Source organism: Stenella coeruleoalba (assembly GCF_951394435.1).
Source record: "Stenella coeruleoalba genome assembly, chromosome: 7".
NCBI lineage: Eukaryota > Metazoa > Chordata > Mammalia > Artiodactyla > Delphinidae > Stenella > Stenella coeruleoalba.
Genome location: NC_137153.1, coordinates 14,209,276 through 14,235,310, shown reverse-complemented (window position 1 = coordinate 14,235,310; position 26,035 = coordinate 14,209,276). Strand labels below are relative to the sequence as shown.

The following is a 26,035-nucleotide window of genomic DNA, read 5'->3' as shown; positions in this document are numbered from 1 at the left end:
GTGCATTCAGAGTGGAACTCAGCCAGTTAGGGACCCTAGAATTCTCCCATTTGTCCCCTGCCTCCAAGCCCCCTTTCTAGGGCTGTAGCCTCTGCATTTTGGCCTTCGGAGATTCATGAAGCCCTAGACCCTCGGATCACATTAATTAACTGATAATGACACTGTCAATGAGAATGGATGTTCAGATTAGCATCTTTTATGACTTTTTTCTGTCCCATGTTGTCCATCTCTTCTATCACTTGCCAGGCTCTCTGGGACCACGAAGGGGTTTGTCCATTTTTTGTTTCAATGAAAAGAGCATGGGAAAGGCTGAAAGTGGCAAGTTCTGATGCCTTTCCCATGGAGGCTCCTCGCCTCTGGTGGACACTGCATCCCAGTCCCCCGCTCAGCCCTCTGCCTGGCCTCTTCCTCCTCCTTTCAATTCCCCAAACTCCCCCTGGCCTGAAAGCAGCTTGCATCTACTTTCCCTGCATTTTTATCCGTTCCCAGCCAGGGTGCAATCATCTTACTTTGTCTACCTGCTCCCAAGGCCTAGATGTGTTTTTATAAACAGACTTTTTAAAAATGTATCAAATGTCAGAGGATTGAACTACCAGTATTTACACATTTAGGGTTGGCCTCCCCTGGTGAAAATGTAAACAGAACCCTGACCACACTACCTATATTCTTTCCTTGAAGAACAAGGTCTTTAAAAGACTCTCCTTGTGCTCAAAACTGCAGACCTACCCAAGGTGGGGGTTCGAAGCTATAGGTGGCTATTTTGTTCTGAGCCCAAAGGGCACTTACCAACCAGTCTGGTTTCAGCCACTCCCCACCTCCTGTCCTCTGCCTTAACACCTCTGCTGGGGGCATCCAGGGAAACTGACCCCTTGCTGAAGGGACTGAATGGGCCGTCATGAGGACTTCCAGACTGGATTTCTACGATCCTCCCTGGGTTCCTTTCCCTCTCCTGCAGCCCGGCCACCGAAAACCTAAAACATGTTTCCCAAAGCTGTTGCCCAGGGCTCTGGGGTTAGTGGCTGGCGGCTGCCCCAATCCCTGGCAGCTCAGGAGTTGGGTACCCCCCAACCCCGCCCTCTATTCGTGCTGACCTGGCCTTCCATCCCCAACCGTGTACCCCGCAAAACGCACGCAGCAGGCAAGAAAAGGACTGTGCTCGCTGAGTCCTTGGGATGGGACTCCCTTTGCGGCCTGGGGCCTGACTCCGCCTGCCTGCCAGAGACGACGCCCAAGGTAATGTAGTTGGTCTCCCCCGGGCGACCCTCGCCAGGCCCAGCGGCAAGTCCCAGGCTCAGCGCGGGCTCCTGCACACTCCGCGTGGGCTCCCTCTAATTTACGGCCCGCGGGCTCCTGTAGACACCCTTTTCCACACCGACCCTTTGGGCGGAATCCTCAGCTACACATCAGCCTCCCCTTGCGGCTCCTGGCCAAGCCCCGGGGATCATTTCAGTTCCTGCCACCGTCCACCACCACCACCACCACCACCCCCAACCTCCTGCGAGCTTTCTGGAGACGCTCACGCCGCTCGGGGCACCGCGGCCCCGGTACCCCGCGGCCGGGTGACTTACAAGTGGAGATCCATTTTCGGTTATAATGCGTTCAAGATCACCAAGGCCAGCAGTCTAAACATCCACGAGCCGTCCTCCTGGCCTGCCTCTTAAACTGGTGTTTAATGGTTCCCCTCCGATAACTAAACCTGCTTTCCACAGATGCCCGCTTTTATGGGAGAGGCAGGAATGTCGAGATGTATTTATATGTTTGTTCATAAAAACTGGAAAATAAGCTCAGAACACGCTGTAAAAAATATTCAGTTACTTACCAGACTGGCTAGTTAAACCAGGGGAACACCGATACCGGCCACACAACAAATTCGGGGAATCGAGGTGTCTGCGCTTTGAAATAGCTCAAGGTCTTCCTTCGCTGGGGCTGGTGTCCCTGAAGAACATGGAAGTAAGAGTATTTATAATCGGCTTGGCCGTCGGTCCCGGGGTCTCCACCATGATCTCCAAAAGCAGCCACAATAACATGAGCTACCCAAGACGGCCCTGGCCTGGGTAACGTGATGGTGGATAAGTCCAGCGACGCTGTGGCGGGCGTTTCCAGACCGTGCCCCGCCGCGCCCCGTGCCCCGGGCCCCGGGCCCCGCGCCCGCCTGGGCTGGAGACGCGCCTCCGTGGGGACCGCCCGCCGCCTCAGCTCCCGGCCCCGCACGGAACTGCGCCCGCTGCCTTCTGGTTTTCTTGCCTCGGTTACCTACAAAACACTTCGAAAAGCAATATCTGCTTCCTTTTTTTTTTTTTTTTTTTTTAACTAGAAAAGAAAGCGGAGTGATACCGTACCTGGTTTAAGATTCTTCGATATTTGAGACTTGGGGGGAAAATATTTTAATAGTGAAGCATCTGTTAAACACTTGCATTAACCTCCGGCTGATAAAAAAGTTTTTTTAACCCTCCCCCCCTCGTTTTAATTATCTTCTGGTTATGAAGGGGCAGCCAATCCTGGATGAGGACCTCGGCAATTAGCAAGGAGAACATCAAAAAGTTTTATTGCAGAGAGCGCGAGGCGCCGCCCCCGCCGCCCCGGGATTGGCGTGAGGAGCCTCTGACGACATATATTAACCCGAGCGGCCCTAAAGATGTAGCTGTACATGGAGATCTCGCTGGGAAAATCCTCTTGCTCCCCTCACGGTGTCCAGTCCCGGAGAACCGCCGCCGCCGCCGCCCGGGAGCTCCCAAGGCCGCCGCGCAGACCCCTCCGAGCCCCAGCCGCCGCCTTCGCGCTCCAGGGCGCCTGCAGGGCCCAGATCCTTTCCCCCGAAAGAAGGAGAGGATCTGAGAAAATGGATGCACTGAGACCTCTCTGAAAACCCTCCGAGGGAGCCCGAGAGGAGCGCGGGACACGTTACTCGCAGCTAAAATCACATTCAAGGACCAAAACAACAACAACCAAAAATTCATTAAAACAATAAGCGCCCAAGAACCCAGATCAGGCTGGTGGGGGGAGGGGAAAGGGCGGGAAGGGGAGGGTCGCATGGAGGTAGCTTCACAGTGAGCAGTCGACCCCGCCGGCTCCTCCAGCCGCGGCTTGGACTCGCCCCGGGACTCCGAGTAGCAGCGGCGCCGGGCGCGCGGCCGGGGCGCGGAGCCCGGCGACTCCTCCGAGCAGCCCAGCCGGAGCCCGGGCACCTTTGCATGAGCACGAGAGGACTGTGCCTGCCCGCAGACGCCCGGGAAGCAGAAGCCCGCGAGCGGGCCGTGGAGCGAGGCGGGAGCCGGCGGCGGCGGCGGCTGCCAGGGGCGCACGGTGCCGGGACCACCTCGCCGCGCCCTATGGGGAGCCGGCGGCCGCGGCGCTGCTGAGGCGGGCCCCGCGGGCCAGGCGGGGGGCCGGGGCCCGGGCTGCAGCAGCCCCCTCTGCGGCTGCCGGGCCGGCCGGGGCGCCCGGGGGCTGGGGGCTGGGGGGTGGGGGAGGCCGCCGAGCGCCGGAGCGGGGGCCCGGGCCGAGGGCGCGGCGGGACTGTGCGCACGCTGGGGCGCGTGGAGGGGCGCGGAGGGCGAGATGAGTCTGGTGGGGGGCTTCCCCCACCACCCGGTGGTGCACCATGAGGGCTATCCGTTCGCCGCCGCCGCCGCCGCCGCTGCCGCCGCCGCCGCCAGCCGCTGCAGCCACGAGGAGAACCCCTACTTCCATGGCTGGCTCATCGGCCACCCCGAGATGTCGCCCCCCGACTACAGCATGGCCCTGTCCTACAGCCCCGAGTACGCCAGCGGCGCCGCCGGTCTGGACCACTCCCATTACGGGGGGGTGCCGCCGGGCGCCGGGCCCCCGGGCCTGGGGGGGCCGCGCCCGGTGAAGCGCCGGGGCACCGCCAACCGCAAGGAGCGGCGCAGGACTCAGAGCATCAACAGCGCCTTCGCTGAACTGCGCGAGTGCATCCCCAACGTGCCCGCCGACACCAAACTCTCCAAGATCAAGACGCTGCGCCTGGCCACCAGCTACATCGCCTACCTCATGGACCTGCTGGCCAAGGACGACCAGAACGGCGAGGCGGAGGCCTTCAAGGCGGAGATCAAGAAGACAGATGTGAAAGAAGAGAAGAGGAAGAAGGAACTGGTCAGTACCAGGGGGCAGCGGGCAGTGGGGTACGGGGGACCGGGAATTCCGGTCTCTTTAAAGTTGGGCTGAGCAACGGCACTCCGCGTTCTTTGGCTGCGTCTTGAGCCAAGGTTGCTTGCACCAGGTTCTGGTCGGGATGGTTTCCCGCAGAAGCGGAGGGGGTGGGGGAGGGTGTCAGCACGCGGAGGAGGTTAAGAGGGATGCTTCGCGCTGGTGATCTTACCCGCGGGTTATCGCCGCTCCCCCCGGCACTCAGGGCGGGCCTCGCGGACTCAGGGTCCGGCTTGATCTCCCGATCGCACTGGCCCGGACCCCTCATTCCCTGTCCTGTAGAGCCTTCATTTGGCCTCCAATCCGATCTTGCTTTCAGATATTTCTAAAATAAGTTGCTCAGAAGCGCTTGATGCCAACTATTTCACTAGTGATCGCATTTGCCCCTCTTGAGAATGAGGCAGCCACTGATCCTAAGAATCTTATGCTTGTTCTGATTTCTGTGCCGGGAAGACGTCAAGGTAAACATTAAATAAGTACTTTTAACTTCAAAATGCAGTTTCTCTTTGGCAGTGAGACTAAAATGTGACTTCCCGGATGAGCATACTTCACCGTATTTCTTGTTTAGTTTGCATGAGCCTGTACGTTTTAAGACAAATAGTAAATATTACCTTGGTCACTGTAATTGTTGTTAACAGTAACAGGAAATTATAACTGAAAATTAGTTTTCTCAAGTTCCTACCAGGTGCCCAGAGGGTAGTGGTGTTCAGAGCAGGGCTATTGCCACGAAGGGCCTGGAAAATTATCCCATTTGTCGAGGTTTTCTTCTTTGGGGCCTATGGCGCTTTAGTCGCTACTCAGTCCCCCAAGTAACCGGGGATTTCAGAGGCCTTGGAAGGAGAGGCACTGCCGAACCGAGCCGGAGGCCGAGCTGCATGCGGACAGGCCCAGGCCAAGGCAGGGGCACCTCACCCCATCTTCCCTAGAGCGCGGAGCTGGGGCTGCGATGACCCCCGCTCGCGCCCCTACATCTGGATTTAGAGAGAAGGCCCCCGGTTCCTCCATAAACGACATGAAAACGGGTGGTTGTTTATAAACCTGCCGATCGGGAGTTGAGCGCGGCCGGCGTCTGGAGGCCCCGGGCGGGAGCTAGGGCAGCGGCCAGACTCCGTAGCTCTTCTGCCGGGGCTGGGACTTGAAAGCATCCCACACGTCATCCCTGGCTGGCTCTCTTACTCTCTCCTCTGGCCGGAAGAAGCGTGGGGGTGGCGTGGAACCGGGTCTCCTCTCTGATTCTCTCTTTCTCTTTTTCTCCCCCTCGCCTCCCCTCTGCCCAGAACGAAATCTTGAAAAGCACAGTAAGCAGCAACGACAAGAAAACCAAAGGCCGGACGGGCTGGCCGCAGCACGTCTGGGCCCTAGAGCTCAAGCAGTGAGAAGGAGGAGGGAGAGGATAGAGGAGGAGGAGAAGAAGAAGGAGAAGCAGAGGAGGAGAGTGCGAGCCGGGCCCAGGAGCCGGATGCAGACCCAGGACTCCGGGCAAGCTCCGCGCGCTCCGCTCTGAGGACTTCCTGCATTTGGATCATCCGGTTTATTTATGTGCAATGTGCCTCCCTCTCTTTGCCCCCCTTCGAGGCATCCGCTCCCCACCTTCCCCTCCAAAAACAAAGTGGATATTTGAAGAAAAGCATTCCATATTTTAATATGAAGAGGACACTCCCGCGTGGTAAGGGATCCCGGCGTCTCGTAGATTCTCTGTTTGTGAATGTTTCCTCCTGGCTGTGTAGACACCAGCGGTGCCCTCTCCCCAACCCCTTCCAGATAAAGACAGCGGACAATAGTGTGTATGTGAAGTGTATCTTTAATACTTGGCCTTCGGATATAAATATTCCTGGGGATTATAAAGTTTTATTTCAAAGCAGAAAACGGGGCTGCTAACATTTCCGTTGGGGTCGGTATCTAGTGCTGCCGTTTCATCTGTGGTGGTTCCCTATGTGAAGATGTTTCCAACAGCTACTTGTTTTGTGCACTTCCGTCCTCTAAAACTAAGTGGAATTTAATTAATATTGAAGGTGTAAACGTTGTAAGTATTCAATAAACCACTGTGTGTTTTTTTTTTTACAAAACCCCAATCTTTTAATGGTGGATACCTCAAAAGAGTTTTGAAAACAAAACTGTTATACTTGTTTTCATTATATTTAAAATATTCAGAAGTAAACTAAATTATCATGATTGCCTCTAACTTTGTTTGATAGAGTCAGTGGTTCGGACCAGTCATCAACGTGAGCTCCCGGCCTCGCAGGGCTGGCGAGGAGGCCCTTTAAAGAGAAGTGTTCTTGGTGAAAATCCTGCCAAAGGGCCTGGGCGCCATCGAGTCCTGCCTCCCTTCCCTCTGCCCCTAGCCCCCAGGAGAGCACTGAGTGGGCTGTGGAAGGAGGGTCTGGCCGGAGAGAGGCCTGGGTGGTTTGCTCAGAAGGTGGAAAGGTGTCCTTCTTTTCCTGAAATCAACCAGATGCCATTGGTGGTGGTGGGGGGGGGGGCTTTTGTTTGAGGAGCCATTTTCGGTTGAAGTCGTTTTGGGGAGAAACCCACGCGTTACTGCAGCCGCAGGAACTAGTCTAGAGTTTTTAATTCAAAATATAGGGCTTTCATCCAAGAAAGGGAAGAAAAGACCAGGAGAAAGGAGGTTTTGGCTGGTCGTCTCGATGGGGGGGTAGGTGGGGAGAGGGGGGACTGGTCTGAGCAGACCGGGGGAGGGGGAGGCCCTTCGGCGGAAAAAGGTCCGTGATTAGGTAACCAGGAATTCTACGTCAAGTAAGAAATCGCGAACGCGACCGAAGATTTAAAGGGGGAGGGAGGGTGGAGTGGGCGCTAGATTTACAAGGAGCTATAGGGAACTCAATATTAACTGTGCAGTGTCTGAAGTCCTCCCGGCCGCAGGCCAGGCCAGCCCGGGGCTCCGTCCCCAGCTCTCAGCCGCCAGGACTCCCCCCCGACCCCCGTCGGAGGTTCGGGCTCCGGGAGCCCAGGCACATCCCGGAAGGAAGTCCCCGAGGCTTCCTTTGCCCGTGGGCTTGGCCAGAGCGGAATCTCTGCTCTAAGAGTCGGAGAAGCTGGAGTGCCGGAAAGGGCTCGGCAGGCCGGGGAGGGGGAGCGGAGGGAGGGGTGGGGGGGTGCGGAGGGGGGAGGAAGAAGGGCGAAACTTATTAAAAAGCGGTTTGCTTCAGGAAACGCCGCGTGTACAGATCTGGGGCTAGGGAGGCTGGCCAGAGGGTTTCCACCTTGGAACCCATCCTCGGGGTGATGTTCTCACCTCGGCCTCGGGCACTGACCCTCCCCCGCCATCCCAGGGGTTCCACTCTGGCGGGTGCCGCCTCTGAGCCCACCGCCGGCAGCCGGCGAATTCGCTAGCGCCGGGCGGGAGGCGGGCGAGCGGCGCTGCGGGGTTCTGCTGCGGGCGGCCGCCGACTCGAGGGCGCGGGGTTAGAACAACTCGGCCAAAGCGATCTGAACTTTCTCCCCTCGGGTCAGCCGGCGCTGGGCCGACATGGTGGGCGCGGGGCTGTGTTTACAGACACTTGCCTTTGTTTATAACGCTGGGGGGCGGAGGGAGGCGCGCCCTGATTTTCTGTGACTCTCGGGATCCCTGTCCGTTTGACCGAGGGGCTCCCTCCCTCTCCCGCCTCCAGCCGCCTTTTACTTTAATCCGTTCGAGAGAAAGATTCCAGATCCTAGGGGCGGAGGGATAGAGTTTACCGAGGTAGTGGCGTGCACGGTGGTGGAGGCGGTGAGGTTTTCAAAACAGGAGCCCCAGAGCAGTTATCTTCACGTGCCTGTGTTGGCTGGTGCGGGCCTGGCTTGGCTGTGGTCTTCCTCGCCACCTGGGCCTTAATGCATTGCTGCCGCTTTAACACTTTTTCTGGTTTGTTAAGCACCAGCAAAAGGGAGCCAGAAGACCCTGGCAGCACCGTCGCTACGAGGCCGCCGGCTGCTGCACATGCTTTTAAACCTGCGCTCCAGAAACGCGGGTCTGGCCTCTTTGTCTGGCCTGGGCCCTGCGCTGCTCGCCCGCTCTCCTGCCCGCCCGCCGCGCCGCTTCCTTGGGCTCCGCAGCACCCAGCCCCGACACCTCCACCACCTGGACGTTCCAACCCAGCGGCCACCTCAACGGGCCAGACATCCGGCAGACCCGACACGCCAGGGTGCCGAACCCCCTAACTGGGCGAGCGCACTACCCGGCCGAACGCTTCAGCAGCAAGACACCCCAGATTGTCGGTCACTCCCGCCGCCGCACGTCCCCACCCTCCCAGTGCGCAGTGCCACCCCACCTCCCGCCCCACGTCGTCATGTCCCACCCAGGGCACTGAGTGGTGGGCGAGGCAGGCGTTTCTTCCACGCTTCCATGCTTTTCTCTTCTACACGTTTCTTTCTCTTTTAACTCCCTTTCTTCTTTGCTTTAAAAAAAAAAAAGTTTCCAAGCTCCTGCCTTGTGGGACCGGCTAAAAGGCCTCTGTTTTAATTGCTCGGATAATGCAGTTGCTGCCATTTTGTTAAAAGCAATCACTCCTGCAGCGAAATCACAAGCTCTCTAGACAGGCCGGAGCCGACAAAAATGCAGGATTTGACGTTAAAAGCTAAATGGGAAGCTGGGGCGGCGGAAGGTAAATTGATGGTGGATCTGGTTGTCAGGGCCCGGCCCCAGACCGCCGCGCGGGGCGAGAGCCTGATAACCCTGGAGCACCGGCGGGGCGAGGGCTCGCCGCCGTGTGTGTGTGTGTGTGTGTGTGTGTGTGTGTGTGTGTGTGTGTGTGTGTGTGTGTGTGTGTGTGTGTGTGTGTGTGTGTGTGTGTTCCAACAGACCCATTCTCACCTTCTTGGGAAGTAATTTGGGAAACTCGACAGAGGGAGACCCGAGCACTCCCTTCTCCCAACCCCAATTTTCCAGGACTTTTCGCCCCCCAGGCAGGACACTTACTGTGGCTTTCAGAGTTGTTTGGGTTTTTTTTTCTTTTTTCTTTTTCTTTTTTTTCAGGTCGACGTGCCAAGGAGATGACAGCAAGATCACTTGGAGTTCTTCTTGCCTTCTAAATCCCGGGGCCACACTCTGGGGGCACGGTGGGAAGCTCCATCCTCCCAGTCGGTTAGCCAGTAGGTGCGGGCATCTAGGAAAGGTGGGCCTCTCACCTAGGCTGCCCTAGTCAGGGGCGGCAGGACCAGGCGTCCTGGTCGTCTCCGCGGTGAGGTGAGTGCAGCAGTGGCGCCAGGGACGACAACCTTCGGGCCCCTTGGAAACCGAGTGTGCAAGAGTCGGGACAGGAGGGTGGCTGCATCCCTGCCCCCTCACCTGGGCCGCTGCTGGCCGCCGTCCGGGGCTGGTATCCCACACCCCGTTGTTAAGGTGGCAAGAGGAGTGAGTTGCGTGCACGCGGATTTCGCAGGAAGGGGGGCTGCGGGTGAGTGATCTCGAGGCAAAGCCACAGGCAGCCCGAGGAGGCCTGCGAGCTGCTTCCGAGACTAGTTTTGCAGCGAGAGCCCGAGCCGGCTGCGAGGGCCTCAGGTGTGTGTGCGGGGGGCCGTAAACTGGCACAGGATGCCACAACAGCCGGCACTGCATTTGTACAGCGGCTCTACAGAGCGCAGGAAACGGCTCAGATCTTCCTGTAGCTTTAAGGAAACTGCGCGTCTCCCGCTGCGCGTGTGGCCGGCGGTTTTCTCCCCCACGGCTGTCCTGCGTGCTCCCTGCCCGCGAGTCCCACCCACGAGCCTGGATTTGGAGACCAGACTGGTGGTAGGTGCCAAGCGGAGACGATGAGGAAAGGAGGCTTGGGGCGTGTGCCCCGGGGAGGGCTGCATCTGGACCCTAGGCGCCGCCTGTCTCTTTCGGATCTGTTGACCTGAGGGGACCCTTTCGTTCGACCGGGCCTGACTCCTCGGGCCTGTGGGAGCCCGCGCATCCCTCGGAGTCAGAGACCCTGGAGCGGCCCCGAGGCCCCAGAAGCCCTCTTCCCCGGAAGCCCAGTTGTGCTGTCGGGTTTACGTCCACGGGGGGATGGGGGTCCAAGTGTTGTTTAACACTTTGCCAAGAGAGGAGGGGAGAGGGGCAACTCCAGGAGAGGAACCCATCCCACGTTTGGGGGCGGACGGCTGGAAGCAGGCACTGCCCGCAGCGGGTCCGCGGGTGCCGCCCGGCCAGACTCAGCTCCCCGGCGGCGGCCGGTCGGCTGGTGGCGGTCCAGGGGCGCGGGGCACTGACTCACAGGCGCACCGACGAGCCTCCTCTCCTGTCCCCGCCACCCTGCCCAAGCCAGCTCCCTGCTGGAGCGCGCCCCCCGCCTCTCCCCAGAACCGACCCCCCTACACACGCATTCCCTTCCAATTCTCCCGGCAGTTGGGCCGCTTTGATGATCAGATGGTAGAGCCCTGATTACAAATTTATTCCCGGCCGCTCCGTCCGTCTTTATCTCCGCTATTAGGGCCATCTGGGAGTGATTAGCGCCGCGCCCGCGCCCGGCCGCGCTGCCTATCTCGCCGCGGCGGGGCCGGAGCCTGGCTGACGTCAGGGCAGACGGCTCGGAGCCATCCCAGCCGAGCTGGGTGTAATCGGCGACCGCGCGGCCAAGTCCTCCCGGGCCAGGCCGGCAGCTGGAACGCGCCGCCCGCCTGCGCGCGGGGACTTTCTCAATATGTATTTTTAGTCCAGAAGACGTTTTGTTTTCCTTGTTGGAGGTGAGGTGTGGCCGGGGAACGTCTCTACGGGCCCCCTCCCCACTTTAAGTTTTCCAACTCACTGCATCTGGTGAATCCGGCCTGGAAAAGGCTCCTACGTCTGGCCCTGACCAACTGCGGTCCTCTGCTATCCCTGGGCCGGGATACTGCTCTCCTACACCAACAGCTGCGGCCCCTGCAGCCATGCCCATGCTGGCCGGGCTGCCAGGAGGAGGTGGCTCTTAGGGATCCAGGGGGCTCTTAGGGCCGCTCTCCTGCTACTGGCATCCGCTTGGCCCCTACAGCCCTCGAGCCAAAACAGTGGGAGTTTCTGCCTAGCGGGGTGGCCGGGCAGACGCTGGTTATGCAACAGGATGTCCCTCCACGCCTCCGTCTTTGCACCTGCTATTACAGCCCAAAGGATCTGAGAAGCAGAGGCTCTGGACCCTCGTCTGCCTCCCCCTCCCCCTCAGGAGTTGTCCTTGACACAAACCCTGACATCCTGCAAGGGCAAGGTTGCCCGGTGGCAGCTTTGTCTCCTACCATGTCTCAGTGCCCAGAGCAGAGGCTGGGTATATTTGTACAATTACTGGGTGGGAGGACGACACTCCTGACCTCCAACTCTTGTGCCCTGGGGCACTGGCCTGGTCTTTGGGATGAATCCAACTCCAGAACCGTTTAGGTTGGAGCTTCCCACACTTACCTAGTGATCCAAAATCCCCGAAGAACCTGATAAAGATATAAATTCAGCCCCCACCTCTACCAGAAATTCTGATTCAGCCAGTCAGGGGTGAGACCTGAAGTCTGCAGTTTTCAAAACTCCCCTACGGGATTCCGGAACCACTTCCTGAGGCCACACACACCCACTGCAGCCAGCCCCTCGACCTTGGCACTCTCTCAAAGGCCCATGTGGAACAATGGATGGGTCCGCATGGAGATGGCTTTCTCCGGGGAGGGTGAGGCCTGCATTATTTATAGTCTCTACTGGGAGAGAATTGGCCATATCATGGATCAGTCCCACACCTTGATTTAACTGGGCAACGGCAAGGATTCAAAGCAAAGCCAGAAGCTGCTATTTATTTCGGCACAGGCTGTAAAGGCCGAGCTGATTGTTTACTCAGAAGCTACAGATAACTTAGCTAGAGGGAAAAGAAGTCATAGCCCATGATTTGAGCGTAGTGATAAGATCTATTTGGGCAGCTAAGAGTATCTAAAATAAACAGGGGATCCGGTCGAGAAAACGTCCCACATGTTCACCCCACCTCGATTCTTTGAGGCCACTCAATACGGCAACTTCCAAAGTGTCGTCTTGTAATCTAGAAGGGAAGAGAACCATCTCCTCCTAAGTCTGTGAAAGCATCACACTGAGAGAGCTTAGCGCCCCCTATCCCCTCCCACACACCCCTATCCCCAGCAGAGGGGAGAGGAAATATGGGGGCGGGGTGGGGATAGAGAATGAGGCTTTTAGAGACTGAATCCATAATAACTGGAGGAGGAGGGGCCTATCTGAGCTCCTAGAGGGGGGGATCGCTGCAAGAAGTAGTTTCCCACAGCGCTGGTTAGTGGCTTCTCCAGGTTCTGCCTGAATGGTGGAGACCGCTCAGGCAAATAGGCAGTTTTCTGAGTCATTCAGACCGCTCACAAACAAACAGACAAAACTAACAACAGCAACAACAACAAAACCACATTGCTTCTTCCCATGCACTTGCACTTAGCATAAATGAACTTTTACTGGAATTAAATGGAATGAATCGATGTGGTCCACAGGCCCAGAGAATCCCTGTGTATATTTCTAAGCAAAGGAGGCAGGCTTGCAGGCAGCTGAATCATTTATATAAAGGATCATAGGGTACTCACCAGACCCCCCCATCCCAACTTACAACCCCGTTTTCTCAAATAGTATATTTAATGCACAACTAATCCTGAACAACCAGACTCAACCTGATATTTCCCTGTGAGCAGATGGAGGGTTTCAAAATGTCATTCCTTGTAGCACCAAATCATCTTTCCGTTCAATGGTGAGCAAGGACTAAAGAGTCAGGGAGACCTGCAGATTTTTCTGTAGGACGTGGGGTCATTTGCTGCTTGCTTGTTTGTGGCTCCCCCCGCTGAAAGGACTCAGAACAAACAGTGCACTTACTCGGGCAAAGAGAGTTTTCAACCTTCCTTAAGTACATTGCCTAGAGAAGAGGCCAAAAAAGGTATCATTCTAAATTAAGATGGCAGTAAATACCTCCTTCTGGCAAGATGGAAGCCAGTGACCACTAGGCCAGTGCATGACTGCCTTCTACTTAAAGTGAGTTGTTGTTGCCTTGAGCTGACATTTTGTCTTTAGGATAAGGCAGAAACGCAGGAAACAAAAACCGTGTGTTTGTTCCTTTTAGTTTTGAAGAAGAAAACGGAGGCTAAGTCTGTAAGTAGGAACTTGGCGACGAAGGAAAACTGGTGCGGTTTTACTGGGAGAAAGTGTCCGCCAAGCCGCCTGACCATCGCCCTCCCTTTGCAAATCTGGTTTTCATATTCTCCCTCAGTAATCACCCAAAGCCATAACTGTCTCTGAAATTATTCATTAAAGTCATTTTCAGGGATTCTCACAGGATGACTCTTTTACGTTTATGATCTTCTGAGAGCAATGACATCAGCCTCTGTCTATTTTCCGCTTTTAATTAATGTGCTGGGAAGACAGAGGGGCCGGGGCTCTGTCCGTGGGGAGGGGACGGGCGGGGGGAGGGGGGTGGAATTCGCCGGCCGCTCTGCTCCCGGCGCGGTCAGCTGAGCCTCGGCGCGCAGACATCCTTTGATTAAGGAGGGTATTTCGGGGAGTGCAGGCTATGCAGAAGATCACGGCTGTGCCCTGTGGTGCTGTCAGCAGTGACAGATCCCAGATGGGGCCGCTACTGTATGGCAGATTGAGTTTCTCAGCAGAAAACTCACCCTCCCTGCTAAACGTCTTCAAAAACCTTCTCCAGATACTCCAGGTCGCTTCGTGTGAAACTGAAAAAGTCCAACCCCAAAGTTGGTTTCGCGTGCGTGCCTGTAGGTTAGGCTCCCCCGCCCCTTCTTTTTTCTCTGCACTTCCTTCTCCTCTGAGCATCTTCGACCCGAAGGGCTACCCGGCTGCTAAGAGCGCAGACCTGGCGGGCCTGGTGGTTCCCGTTCGCCCGGCCCAGCGCCGCGCCGTCGACTCAGCACCAAGGGGTCCCGAAGGCAATCCGGTGGGTAGGGGCGCGGCGTCTGAAACTTGGGGGCAACTCGGAGCGCCCCAGGCAGCCGGGGTGGACGGCACGGGGAAAGCCGGGGGGTGGGGGCCGCGAGGATTGAACCTTAGGAGGAAGCGGACAGCACCCAGCCTGGCCTCCTGCTTCCCTGGCCCGTTTTCCCCGGCGGAGCGCCGTCCCGCCAGCCCCGGCAATTTCAGGGGCCGCGCCAAGCCCGGGAAGGGGGCGGGGGCTGCCTCCGGGACCGGGAAGGGCGTGCAGGCCGCCTCGCGAGCCTCCGGTGCTCCGCGTGATCCGGCGTGGGGAGATGCGGCGGCGGAAGTTGGACTGGGGCATCTCCCAGGTGAGAGGGGGCGCAGCGCGTCCCAGCTTTCCGCGCAATCTACATCCGCCCACTTGAGAGCGGCCGGCTGCAGGTCCGGGCCCCAAGTTTCTCATTCCTGGACACACATGGGGTTGGAAACTCCGTTGCAGAAACATTTGGACTTATGTTAAACCTTTATTTAAAAATTAAACAGCCCCGTCGCTACCTCCTCGGAGACGATGGAGATTCCTAGCCCGGTGCCGGTCCCTCCCGAGGGTGCCTAGGCCTGGAGAAGGGGGTGAACGGCGGAGCGGAGCGCGTGCGGCACCCCGATTCTGCTCGGATTTCTAGACCCCACCCATCCCTACCCCACGATCCTCTTAACTGGGGCACTCGGCGTGTTCCCACGGGCCTGGGCCGGGGGCGAAAGAGAGAAAAGGAAGGAAGAACAGAGACCTGGAGAGAGCGAGTTTTGCTTTAATTTAAAGAGACACTGCTCTCTCCATCAAAATACCCATGCAGCCGCCTCCCCGTACTCCCACACCACCCCTCCCAGCTTGGAGAGCCTCAGTTTGGCTTTCAAAAGAGTCTCTATGGAACCGAGAGAGGAGCTAAAAATACCGCAGACGCGAGGCCCAAGGTGCTGGCGGTGGGGGAGAGCTGGCGGCCACCCCCAGCCCCGGCCTGCCCTGGAGGGACCGCCTTCTGCACCTCGAGGGCCCGGCTCGGGCTTAGCTGGGCGCCCGCCCGGCAGCCTCTGGGCGACTTTCGCCTTGTCTTTGCCCCCTGACCCGGGCCTTCTGTAGCCAAGCCTTCGGGTCCAATCTCTGGTAAAATCAGATGCCACGCTTTTCACGTTCTCCATTCTGCCCTCTCTGCAGACTCAATCTGAGAAAGCAAAGAGGTAGGACCGCTAGATCCTATTTTATGTCAACAATAGCCCGGTCTCGCAGGATCCCGCCACACTGTGTATAATGATCCATATGGATGTATGCAGTTGTTTGCTGTCCGGGGACACAAGATGATTTGGGAGAAACCTGTGAACCCCTATTACAGCCCTCTCCCGGAAAAAAAAAAAATCTCTCAGTTATTTCCCCTACCATTCCCCCTGGTTATCAGGTAAAATCACAAAACTCTTTATACAAGAGCAAAACACACACTGAATTTCAAAACTCCCGCTCGCCCCCTTCAGAAGGCAGCTTTTATTTTCACGGCCCACGCTGGATGAAAGTGGTTTATTTGGGTTTTCTTTTTTTCTTGTACCCACATGCCCTGTAAAAGTTTTCAGTGCACGGGCCCGCCCCCCCCCCCCCCCCCACGATGACCGCAGGGCCTTGTTTCCAGACTGCAGCCCCAGCCACTTGGTTTTTAAGTCCTCGCCTGGAGCCGAGGTGTAATTGCGACCCCGCCCGATCCGCGAGCCTCCCGGGGGGACGTTTGGCCGGGCCTGCGCTGGGGCCGGGACCTCCCAAGTGGCGGACCTGGGAGCCGGGAGCCGCGCGGCCCTCTCCCTCCCGCCTCCTTCCTCCCTCCCTCTCCTGCGGACTCTGCTCCTTTACTCCGGGTCTCCATCCAGCTTGCCCGTGCCACGGGCGCACAGCATTTTCTCTTCCCCTCCACTTTTTTGGTTTTCTGTTGCCCTCTCTAGCATCTTTTTACCGCTCTCTCCATCGCCTTCACGTTGAAATCCCAGGCCCAGAGAAGCAGAGCGGGGCTTTGTCTGAATCTGGAGAAACCAACTGAGAGCCTCTGGCCCGGCGGGCGCCGCGGCGGAGGCGCAACCGGGCGCGCTTCTGCGTAACGTCAGCGCGCGGGGTAATTTACCTTCCCCGGGCGTCTGTCAATATGACTAATTTCCACAGGGGTCAAAAAGCCTTTCTCCGGCAGTCCATCTTGGAACGCTCTCTTACGCAGCAGACCGGGTTAGTTGTTTTGTTTCCAGCCCTAGAAATAAATACTCTTGGGGGCGTCCCTGCCTGGGGAGCCCGAGAATAGCAGAGGAATATATACACGGTGTCAATTAAAGGCAGTTTTCCTTGAACTACGAACTGTGATTGGGCTTAAACGACAGCGACCTGCTAGCCTTTTAGTTCACATTACCTAACTCGTCCTTGATACCAGTGCTTTCTTTAGAAACAGGAAATCAAAAAAGAGGGAAATAATTATTGCTCCAGTTTCCCTCTGTTGCGTGTAGATCCCTATTGAAACATTTTCTCCGCGTTTCGGGGTGTGATTTAAACATAGAGTATGCGCTCGTGGCTTGCTAATCTGGCCTAGACAGACGATATATATCATCCAGGTGGCATTTTACAATAATTTCAAAACTGGTACCAACTTCTAAGTGTGAGATCAGTGCTGCGGATTCAATTCTCTGGGACTCGATATAGGCGGTGAACTGATGCTGGTTGCGTATAACTCCGACTCACTTAGAGAAATAGGCTGAAAGAAGCCAAAGTGGCTGTCGGCGACGGGCGATTCCCGTCTGCAGAGCCCTCTCCTGTCTGGAGCAGGGCACCTAGTCGCAGTCCTTGGATGCTGGGGGGAGGTAAACCTCTCCAACCCGGTCCAGTGGGAAGTGAAAGTCGCCAGAAAACCCCTTTTCCTCCCTCCTAGGCTCTGGCCCTGAGGCCGCAACAAGTAAACTTCACCGAGTGAAAATTTTAACAAACTCTCTTGAAAAGGCACGTCATTTCCCCCACCCCTCTGTGGCCTGTGGTGAGTAAATGCTTGGACCTTGGGCAGTTAGAAGATTCGGTGGACCCACCGGAAACGTAAGAACTAAGAAAGCGAAGCAGCAGAGAGGAAGCGTCTCCAACGGCTGCTTTCACTCGCGGTCCCTGACCTCCGCCCGCAGGAGTGGGTGGCACGGAGCCCCACGCCGGCACGCCGCCTCCCACCAAGACCCCGCTGATCCGCGCGCGCGCGTGCACACCTTCTGCCTCTCTCTCATCTGCTGGTGCATTTAAGACCTAATGAAAGTATATCCTTTAGGGAAAAGACTGTCTATAAAACGTGAAATATAAAGAACCCGTTTGGATATTCCCACTGCCGGCCAGACCTGAGATTGAAGGGGTTTTTAGCACAGATACCTTGACTCCTTTTGCTGCTTCCATAATCACTCTGCTATTTTTAACTAAATGTTGAGACTTTGTTCCAAGTGGCCTCGGCTCATTCCCTGTGGAAGGAGGAAAAGTCTCCAGCCTGAAGATATATCTTCATTTGGGGGAAGGCCTGCCTGGGAGGGGGGAGGGGGGAGGGGGGAGAATTGTACTTTCTATCCCTTGTCATCTTTGGAAAACCCCGGCTCCATATATTCCAACGGCCACAAACAGAAGGGGAAACCAAGGACTCTTTCAACTCCCTCCCCTTCCTTCCTGCCCTACCGTTTCCCCCAAATACCACCTTTGGGGGTCTCAAAAACATTGCCCTGCTCTTTCTACTAGTCCCTCTTCAGAAATCTCTCCCATTTTTTCGATATAACCGACTTACTCCTTAGAAATTACATAGTTAACCACCTGTTTTCATGAGGAAAAGAGGGTCCGATTTTGTGTTTGGGGGAGGATTGTTTATTAACACGAGTGGGTAGAACGAAGATAATCCCCCTTGTGATTTTCCGTATACCATACCTTTACATAAAAGTTTTCTAAGTCCCTTTCATTTTGCAGTTGACCTTTGCCACAGGAATGGTTTAAGTTGTTTACTAGCGGGAGCTAATGCCACCAGAAAAACTGCAGGTGGTGTAAACTCTAGTGTGAGCTGATGGGATGGGTCCCCAGTGGGCGTGCAGTTATTTGCATATTTAAAATTTTTTATTGAAGTATAGTTGATTTACAATGTTGTGTTAATTTCTGCTGTACAGCAAAGTGAGTCAGTTATACATATATATTCTTTTTCATATTCTTTTCCATTATGGTTTATCACAGGATATTGAATAGCATTCCCTGTGCTATACAGTAGGGGCTTGTTTATCCGTATCTGCATATTTTTTAAAGAGCAAGGCAGTCTAACTTAAAGGTTTCTTCGGCATCCAGGGACCATTTAATGATCTGGGGGTGGAGTGGGTTGATTGTTCAACTCACTGCTTAGTTGATCCGTTCGTTTCTGAGTTAACATCACTAAGGGAATTTTTACTCTCTTTTTGATTTAGGCTTCCTGAGTAGAATTTGACTCACAAGAACTTTTGCAGCTGGTTAAAGCCTAGGGAAATGGGCAGATGTCCTAGGGTGAAGTGTTCAGCCCACCCTGAGAGGGGTAAGGCGGGAGTAGGCTGACAGGCAGCCATTTCTAGGGAAGGGTCTTGTCCTCCGTTACAAGAAATTGTCCACTTTCAAGCATCTATTAGGAAGCATCAATCTTTCCTCTTCAGTTGTGTTCTAGCTCAGCCTTTCCACTTAGGATTGAGGGTTTGGCCAGTCCTGCAAGTCAGTGTTACTAGTAACCTGGCTTAACTGGAGGGGCAAATGGCTTTCAATTGGCAAATATTCCCATCTGAGAACAGGAGAGGAGTAGTGTACATTCTGCCTCACCTAAAGTTTTATACTTCTGCATTAAAATATTATTTTCCAGTCAGATTTCCAACTTATGACCCATTGAGCAAAACAGAAAGTTTTATGACATGTTTTTCAATCCCATATTCTCCGTAGATGGCCTCTAGATCCTCCTCAAGATGTGATATCATGTCTCAGTGTACTCAACACCTAATGTCTCTCATATATGCCCTGATCAGTTAACTTCTCATGAATTCGCAGTACCATTCTCATGGTTCAAAAATATACAAAATGTCTGTGTGAATAGCCTTTCTCTATCTGTCCAGTTTCTTTCTCATTGTTATTAATTTCTTGCATATTCCTCCAGAGCTTCCTAATGCATAGAAAGCAAATAGGAGTAGAACTGCTATGGATCTGGAAGGCTGCAAGTTACTCCATTTGTATCTGTTCTGCTGATCAGGAGGGATTGGAGGATGGGGGCAGATCCCTGGAAGCTTTGAAGAACTTGAAGAGGCTCAAATCTGGTTAGAGTGTGAGATGCCTCCCAATTGCAATTTTAAAATATCTGGGAAAGGGAAGACAGGGCACATGCAGAACAAATGATCCCTAAGGCTCCAAACTGGATTGTCTTTTCTCTGTTGCTGAATCCGAAGAGTAAGACAAAGGGGAAGAAGGAAAGGAAGAAAAGCAAGCAGAAAGAGTGGCGTTATCAAATTTAGAACTGTAGGAATGTGGCTTCTCCCTTTTTGATGTGTCCCCAAATGTGACACACACACACCCAGTCAAATTTAAAAGGACTAAACTGTTATGCACCAAGGAAATCACAAATAAACTTCCTCCTTTCAGAGAGGTTTTGCCATGTTCTAGCCTGTAGATGTTTTGTATGGGTTATAAATGCAGTGGAGGGTGGTGGGGAAGTGACTGGGAAATGCACCTGTATTTTAAAACAGCTGAGATAAATCCTGCAGTGTAATAAGTTAGTATATGTAGACTTGATAGACCTCAGGCGTTTTGTCCTTTACAATTCAATGAGACAAAAATAAAGCCAGGGTTAATTGCTCCCTATACAGAGCAGATGGCACCTCCAGTTACGTCAGTTTTATCAGGGCAGTTCTCAGAGAGGCCAAGTGGTCTTGCTGTCCAACAGTGACTGACCCTGACCATCGTCTATCTAGGAGGCAGATGCAGATGGAGAAGAAGACATGCCTTGTAGGAAAAGTGCCATGCACAGGGGCCTCTGCCAGAGATGGGGCCAGTTCTGCTATCTGGGGTGTTCTGTGACTTCTTGGTACCTGGCCAGAATTGCAGTTGCTAAATTGGCTCAAGCCCAAACTCCTCCCCACCATGCCTTCCCTTATCCTTGTCAGTGGGATTGAAAGCATCTATAGCTATTACTGTGAGTGTGTGTGTGTGTGTGTGTGTGTGTGTGTGTGTGTGTGTGTGTGTGTTTTCAGGGACAGGATTGCTAAGTATCCACGCCTTCCATTAATGCCAAAAATCTCTTCTTTCACTTTGGGATTCTCCCTGCCCCTCTCTCATAGTAATACTAGATGCAATAATAACAATAAAAGCTCACTACTGATTCTCTTTTCCTCCTCTGAACAGATTCCTGCCTGTCCCTCTTAGGGACCCACTGCCAGGTTTTAGCCTTAGTTACTGTGGTTAAGCCACCTTCTGAAGGGGGGTAGCTTTCAGATCACCCACTGAGTTCAAATGATGTCCTGGTAAGACCAAAGGGCATTGGTAGGCAAAAAGGACCCCAAACCCCTGCCCTCTACAGCTCTGGAGCTGTTCATCAGACTGGAATCCTAAGGCTCACAAAACTCTAATTAATGTGTGCATATGTTGGCCAGCCTCTTGACCAGTTTTATGAGGTTTCACTGGTGGTGCTTGAATCGGCAGGTCAGATGAGGATTAAGGGTCCTAATGAGTCATGTGACCATAAGTGGTCTTGGATGGTGGCTGTGATCAGGAGACCTACCCCTGGTGTTCTCCACCCTGAGGGTCTTTTCATGCCTGCAGGGAAGGCTGGTCTGGGAGGGCCAAAGAGGACACTGGCAGAAGTTTAAAATGTCCTCCTCTTCTTGACACAGGACATTATTGGAATATGTGTGTATGCATTATATATATATATATATATATATATATATATATATATATATATAAAATCTTCAATCGTTCAGAAATACAGAAAAAAGTTTTGTCTTAACAGTATAGCATTTAAGAATGGAAATGGGTCTTGGGAGTTCTAACCCCTTCTTACAGATGAGAAGACTCAGACTCAAAGATGCTGCTGGTTCCTGGCCAGCATGTGCCACTAATGAGTGAAACTGGGGGTGGTGGGTTCCTCTGCTCTCCTTAGATAGTTATTTCCAGGGATCTCTCCTTTAAGAAAGATGAAGGTATAAATAAGGAGGTGGTGGTGGTAGGAAAAGTTTTGAAGGAAAAAAAAATGATGTAGAGGACCAGGAGGGAAGAAAGGTTGCCAGAGAAATGATAATCTGGGGGTGGGTTACTGGAGGCCTATCTTCATATTTCTTGAAAGTCTTTACTGGACTCCAAGACAGCTGTTAGATGCTGATGTTTTCACAACACAGATACTTTGTCATGTGTGTGTGTCTGTCTGTCTGTGTCCGTGTGTCTGTGTTTAAGCCAGTCCAGGAGAAGAAATTCTTCTGTCTTGGGAAAAAAGAGGGAGTGATGTTTCCAAAAGCGAAGCAGCTCTCATCAAAAGCGCTGGTGGACCTGCTGACAACACGGACACGCGATTCTCTTAGAGCCTGGAAGTTGTCAGGAGGGTACCGGGCTCCGGGCGGCTGCACCCCTGGGCCGGAGAGGGGCTGTGGTCGGGCCAGGGGACTAGTAACGATTCGTAGGGAATCCCAGAGGAAGGGAGGCTGGTCGATCACTGCGACAGAGAAAGGCGAGGTGGGGGAGAGAAGAGCGCGGGAGGAGAGACATGGCGCGGTCACGAAACACGAAACCGGGCTGCTGGATTCTACAGGGAAACAGTCCACCCGCACCGCCGCCAGATGCGGTCAGCTGTCCCGCCTGAAGATTCTGTTCGGGCTCCCCTCTGCGTGGCGGAACCAAGAGGTGGCTCTTGGTTCTGCCCACATTCACGCTTTTAAAAATATTCTTTCATTCTCTGGGCGTGGGTCTCGGTGGGGTCTGAGGCTGGAGGCGGTCCGGTTGGATACTGAGAGTCCTTGGGAGCCATGGGCAGTCCTTCCTGAAGCCTCAGAAGCAGAACCGGACAAAATGAAAAATCAGCAGAGAAACTAAACAGCGCCCACAAGCCATCCTTCCAGGGCTGGGGAGCAGTGTTCAGGCCTCAGAGCTCACGTTCGAAATCCGAATAAATGGAGCCCGGTCTTGGATTACGCCCCGGGGACAGCATTTTAATGTCAAGGTAAAATATGCTTGTCATAGTCGCTTGTGGGCCCTGAAGCACCACTAGAATCTCCGTTTAATTAAGGGGGCAGGAGAGGAGAATTACCAGCTAATTAAATCCAAGCCTATCTGTAATTCTCCCTCCGCCGCTGCCGACTTTTAACATGCGAAATTACTTTTTTAACGTGCCTGCCTATGAGTTTTTAAAACACAGGTTAAAACTAAAGGAGAAACTAGGGGACCAGGGGCGGAGGAGAAAGAAGAAAAGAATAAAAAGAAAGAAAGAAGGACGGAGAGAGGCTTCCGGGCCGAGTCAGGGGCAGCGGGCGGCCTCGGCCCGCGCTCTGAGTTGGGCCACGAATGAAGCCGTTTCCTCTCTTTCCAGAAGTTTCGACTTCTCCTCTCCTCCCGGCCAACCCCCTCGTAGCTCGCTGACTTCAGCCCGAGCAGAGCTCAGGAGCTCGGAGCAGGCCCAGCGGCCCAGGTCCGCGCGCCGGCCGGGAGCGGTTCCGGGAGCCGCCGGGGAGGAAGTGAGCTCACGGGGAAGGCAGGCTCGCGGCGCGGCGCCGGCAGGCTTGGGGATACCGGGGAGGAGGCCGGGGCCGTGGGACTCGCCTCGCTCTCGGCCGCGCACTCGCCGCGGGGCGGGACTCGCGAGGCTCGGGCTTCCAGGACAGAATCCGGAGGCTGGGGCCCGGCGAGCTCCGGGTTCCCAGGGTCGCGGCCCCGGCCCAGCTGCCCCACCCTCCCGTCGCGTGAGCGCGCCCCCGGTCCTCCAAGCGCGCGCCCGCGTCCACCTCCCCTCCGCTTGCGTCCGCGCCCCTGCCAACGCCGGGTCCTGGAGCTCGGGTTTACCCTCCGAACGTGGAGCTGTTTGCAGGAGCTAACCAGGGCGACCGCGGACACCCCCTCGTGAATACGCTCAGTCCTCGTGCTTCAGAATAGTGAGCTGCGGGTCTGTCTCCAAACCTGTACCGTCTGCCACCGCCCGCGCCGTCACCCCGCGGCTCCACTGCAGTCCTGTCTGGGAAAGGTTGATAGAGCGAGGCTGGCTGTCTCGCCCTGCACGAGGCCCCGAAAACAGAAAACGGGAGCGAGCGGTACGAGCGTTTCCAAACTGACGAGGCGCCTGACGACGCAGGGACACCTGGCCAAAGGGAGCCTTCTGCACCTCGGCCTCCCGGGCCGCGATGCTGCTCCAGCCAGACCAGACCGGTCGCGTTGCGTCGGTCCGGAACCCGGCTCGGGGCAGGGGGTGGCGTGGGGAGGGGATGTAGCTCTAGGCTCTGCAGGCAGACCCCAGCCCCGGGCTTTCTCCAGGCCTCGCTGGAGGGCCCTGCCCTCGCCCGAGGAGAAGGTGCCTGGGCGCCGACGCCGCGCGGGGGCTCGGCCCGTGGCCTGGCTCCCGGTGAGGCCGGCCCGTGGTTCGGGCGTCAGACAGTTAGGGATTGGGGAGGCCTGGGAGCTGGGAGAGTCCGAAGGCCTCTGTGGGTCGGGCGTAGGGGTTATGGTCAGGCCGTGAGGACGGGTCCTTGTCTGCAGGGCACCGTGTGGGAACGCTGGTCGGGTTTATGTGCTGTAGATCTGGAATCGATTGGAGAAATTTGCATCAGTCAAGTAAGACCTCGCCTTTTCACCTCCATCCACCTCCTGCAGAAAGCACCCGCATACCTCCTGGCATCTCTACCCAGTGGATGGATAGGTTGTCTCATAAAATCAGTAAAATCTTGTTTACTAACCTAACCTATGGTTATCTATTTTAAAACCCCAGGTCTTCCTCTGTACATTTAGGGCGGAGGTAGTGAAGCTGTCCTGTGTCAACCTGGGCGGTCACGAGTGGGTGCTTTACCCAGGTTCCCCGGGGTGCTGTCAGCTTGCCCTCCCCCGGCCCCTCCCGACGTCTCGATGCGCACCCTACGCCCGCTCCGGTCCCTCCTCCCTCCCCCCAAGTCCCCTTTGCGGTCCCTGCCCGCAGCAGTGCCTCCTGGCGCCACGTGTGGGGCAGCCGAGGCTCTGGGCCTTGCAGGCCAGGCCGCAGAGGGGCCTCGCTGCCTGCTTAGGAAACTCTCCGTTTTCCCACAGTATTTCACATTCATATTACTTTTCACACCCTGTTAGGCAGTGATAGCACTGGACCTGCTAAATACTTCCATGCACCAAGCCAGCCCTCCAAGGACCACGGCCTTCACCGGCCTTCTCTTGGTGATGGGAACAATGCCGGCCTTCTCAGCATGAGGCCTCGTTGGCTTCCTTCTTCTCTCCTCTCCTGGGATCTATCTCCAGACCCCAGGAAGGCGGTGCCGGTGGTGGCTCCTGGGTAGAGGCGCACAGGTGTGGAGGAGGTCTTAACCCTGGCCTTCAAGCAGGGTGGAGGGAGCGGTTGTGGGAACAAAAAGCCTGCGGGGACTGTCCCGACTTTTGGTAAATTATGTGTGACTAAACGGGCGATTTTTCAATGAACAAGGCCTCGCTCCGGGCCTCCAGCAAGACAAGAAGTAGGACCTGGCCTGCATCGTAAGTCCTGCCTTCCCTTCAGGAGCACCGGACCCAAGGCGTAGCATCTGGGCACTGGGGTAGAGGAGTTAGAGCCAAGCGCCCAGGCAGGAGCGCCTCAGAGCAGAGGAGAAAGCAAGTCAGGCCGGCGTGGAAGCCACAGCTCCCCGCACCAAGAGTCGCTAGCTCTTTGGCTGTTGAGTGCACTCTGTTGAGTGGCACTCGCTCCCAGACAGAGGGCTGCAGGGGTCTCAGAGTCCAGGTACAGTGCACTGGACCCTGATTGGCGCGGTGAAGATCATGGTCCCAGCCCTCTCCTGAGCCTGCGTTCCTATAGGGTGCTGCGGAGCCGGGAAGGGCCTGGTTTGCCACCTGAGCAGGACTGAGGCCAGTGGCCCTGGGGCTTCAATCTGAAAAGTTAAGGGAAGGTAAGAGTGATTCTCTGCCTCTCCTCCAGGACCCCACCTCAGTTCTTCCATCAAGGGGGGTAATGAAATCTGCCTGCCCTCTACCTAGGGAGACGGGGTGGGTGGGGTGAGGGGAGGAACTAACTACTAAGGAGAGCCTGTTATGTGTGGAGCGTTTTGCAGGCTGCATATTGTTTAATCTTCACAAACTGTAAGAGGAGTATTTCCAAACCCTGTGTGACTGCAAGGAAGCTGAAGTGCAGAGAGGAGGGACCTGGCCAGAGCCACAAATCTGTGCCTGCAAACAAACTCCAGGTGCCCTCACTACCATGCTGTGCTTCTAGCAATATCCTGGGAGCTGATGACACACTGAGGGGTCCTGCAGCCTGGCCAGGTCTCCCGGTGACCTTGAGAGGGAGTTGAGCTGCCTTCCATGGGCCTCTAACATGCACTCCTAGAGGGTGATTGAGGCCATGGGAACTTCGGGAGCAGGGACTTGAAGCTTTGGGCACTGTACAAGCTGTAGGGCCTTTATACCTATTCCTCCAAAATACCCATGAGAGCCAAAGTTACCAGACTCCCTTACTCAGCCAGGGGAGCCCAGAGTCCACCACACATGTCCCTCAGTGTCACTTTTCTTGCCCCACCACACCGGCATTGAGAAGATTTAAACTCAAATTCACTGGACTTGTTTCTGCTTTACCACTAATATCTCAACTGAATCCAGAGCTCTCCCCTTCAGCCTGGGGAGGCCTGGGAAGGGATTAACACGGTTCCTAACTTCCAAGGGCCACCTCTGCCCTTTCTCCACTTGTCAGGGCCAGAGGTTAGAGTCTGTCCAGTGAGCAAAAGGGACCACCCACCCCTAAGCTGGGGGGAGGACTTGACCGTGGGGCTCTGGAAACCCACGTGTCAACTTTT

At 55.4% G+C, this 26,035-nt stretch overlaps 1 protein-coding gene across 1 annotated transcript; it reads left to right on the top strand.

Annotated features, from left to right (window-relative positions):
• Positions 1-3,558: 3,558 nt before the first annotated feature.
• Positions 3,559-5,551, top strand: HAND2 (heart and neural crest derivatives expressed 2; the record flags this gene model as incomplete). The annotated part of the gene is made up of 2 exons (XM_079926468.1): positions 3,559-4,113; positions 5,445-5,551. The coding sequence occupies 2 exons, from the start codon at positions 3,559-3,561 to the stop codon at positions 5,541-5,543; spliced, it is 654 nt and encodes a 217-aa protein (XP_079782594.1). The 3' UTR covers positions 5,544-5,551.
• Between the last annotated feature and the right edge of the window lie 20,484 nt (positions 5,552-26,035).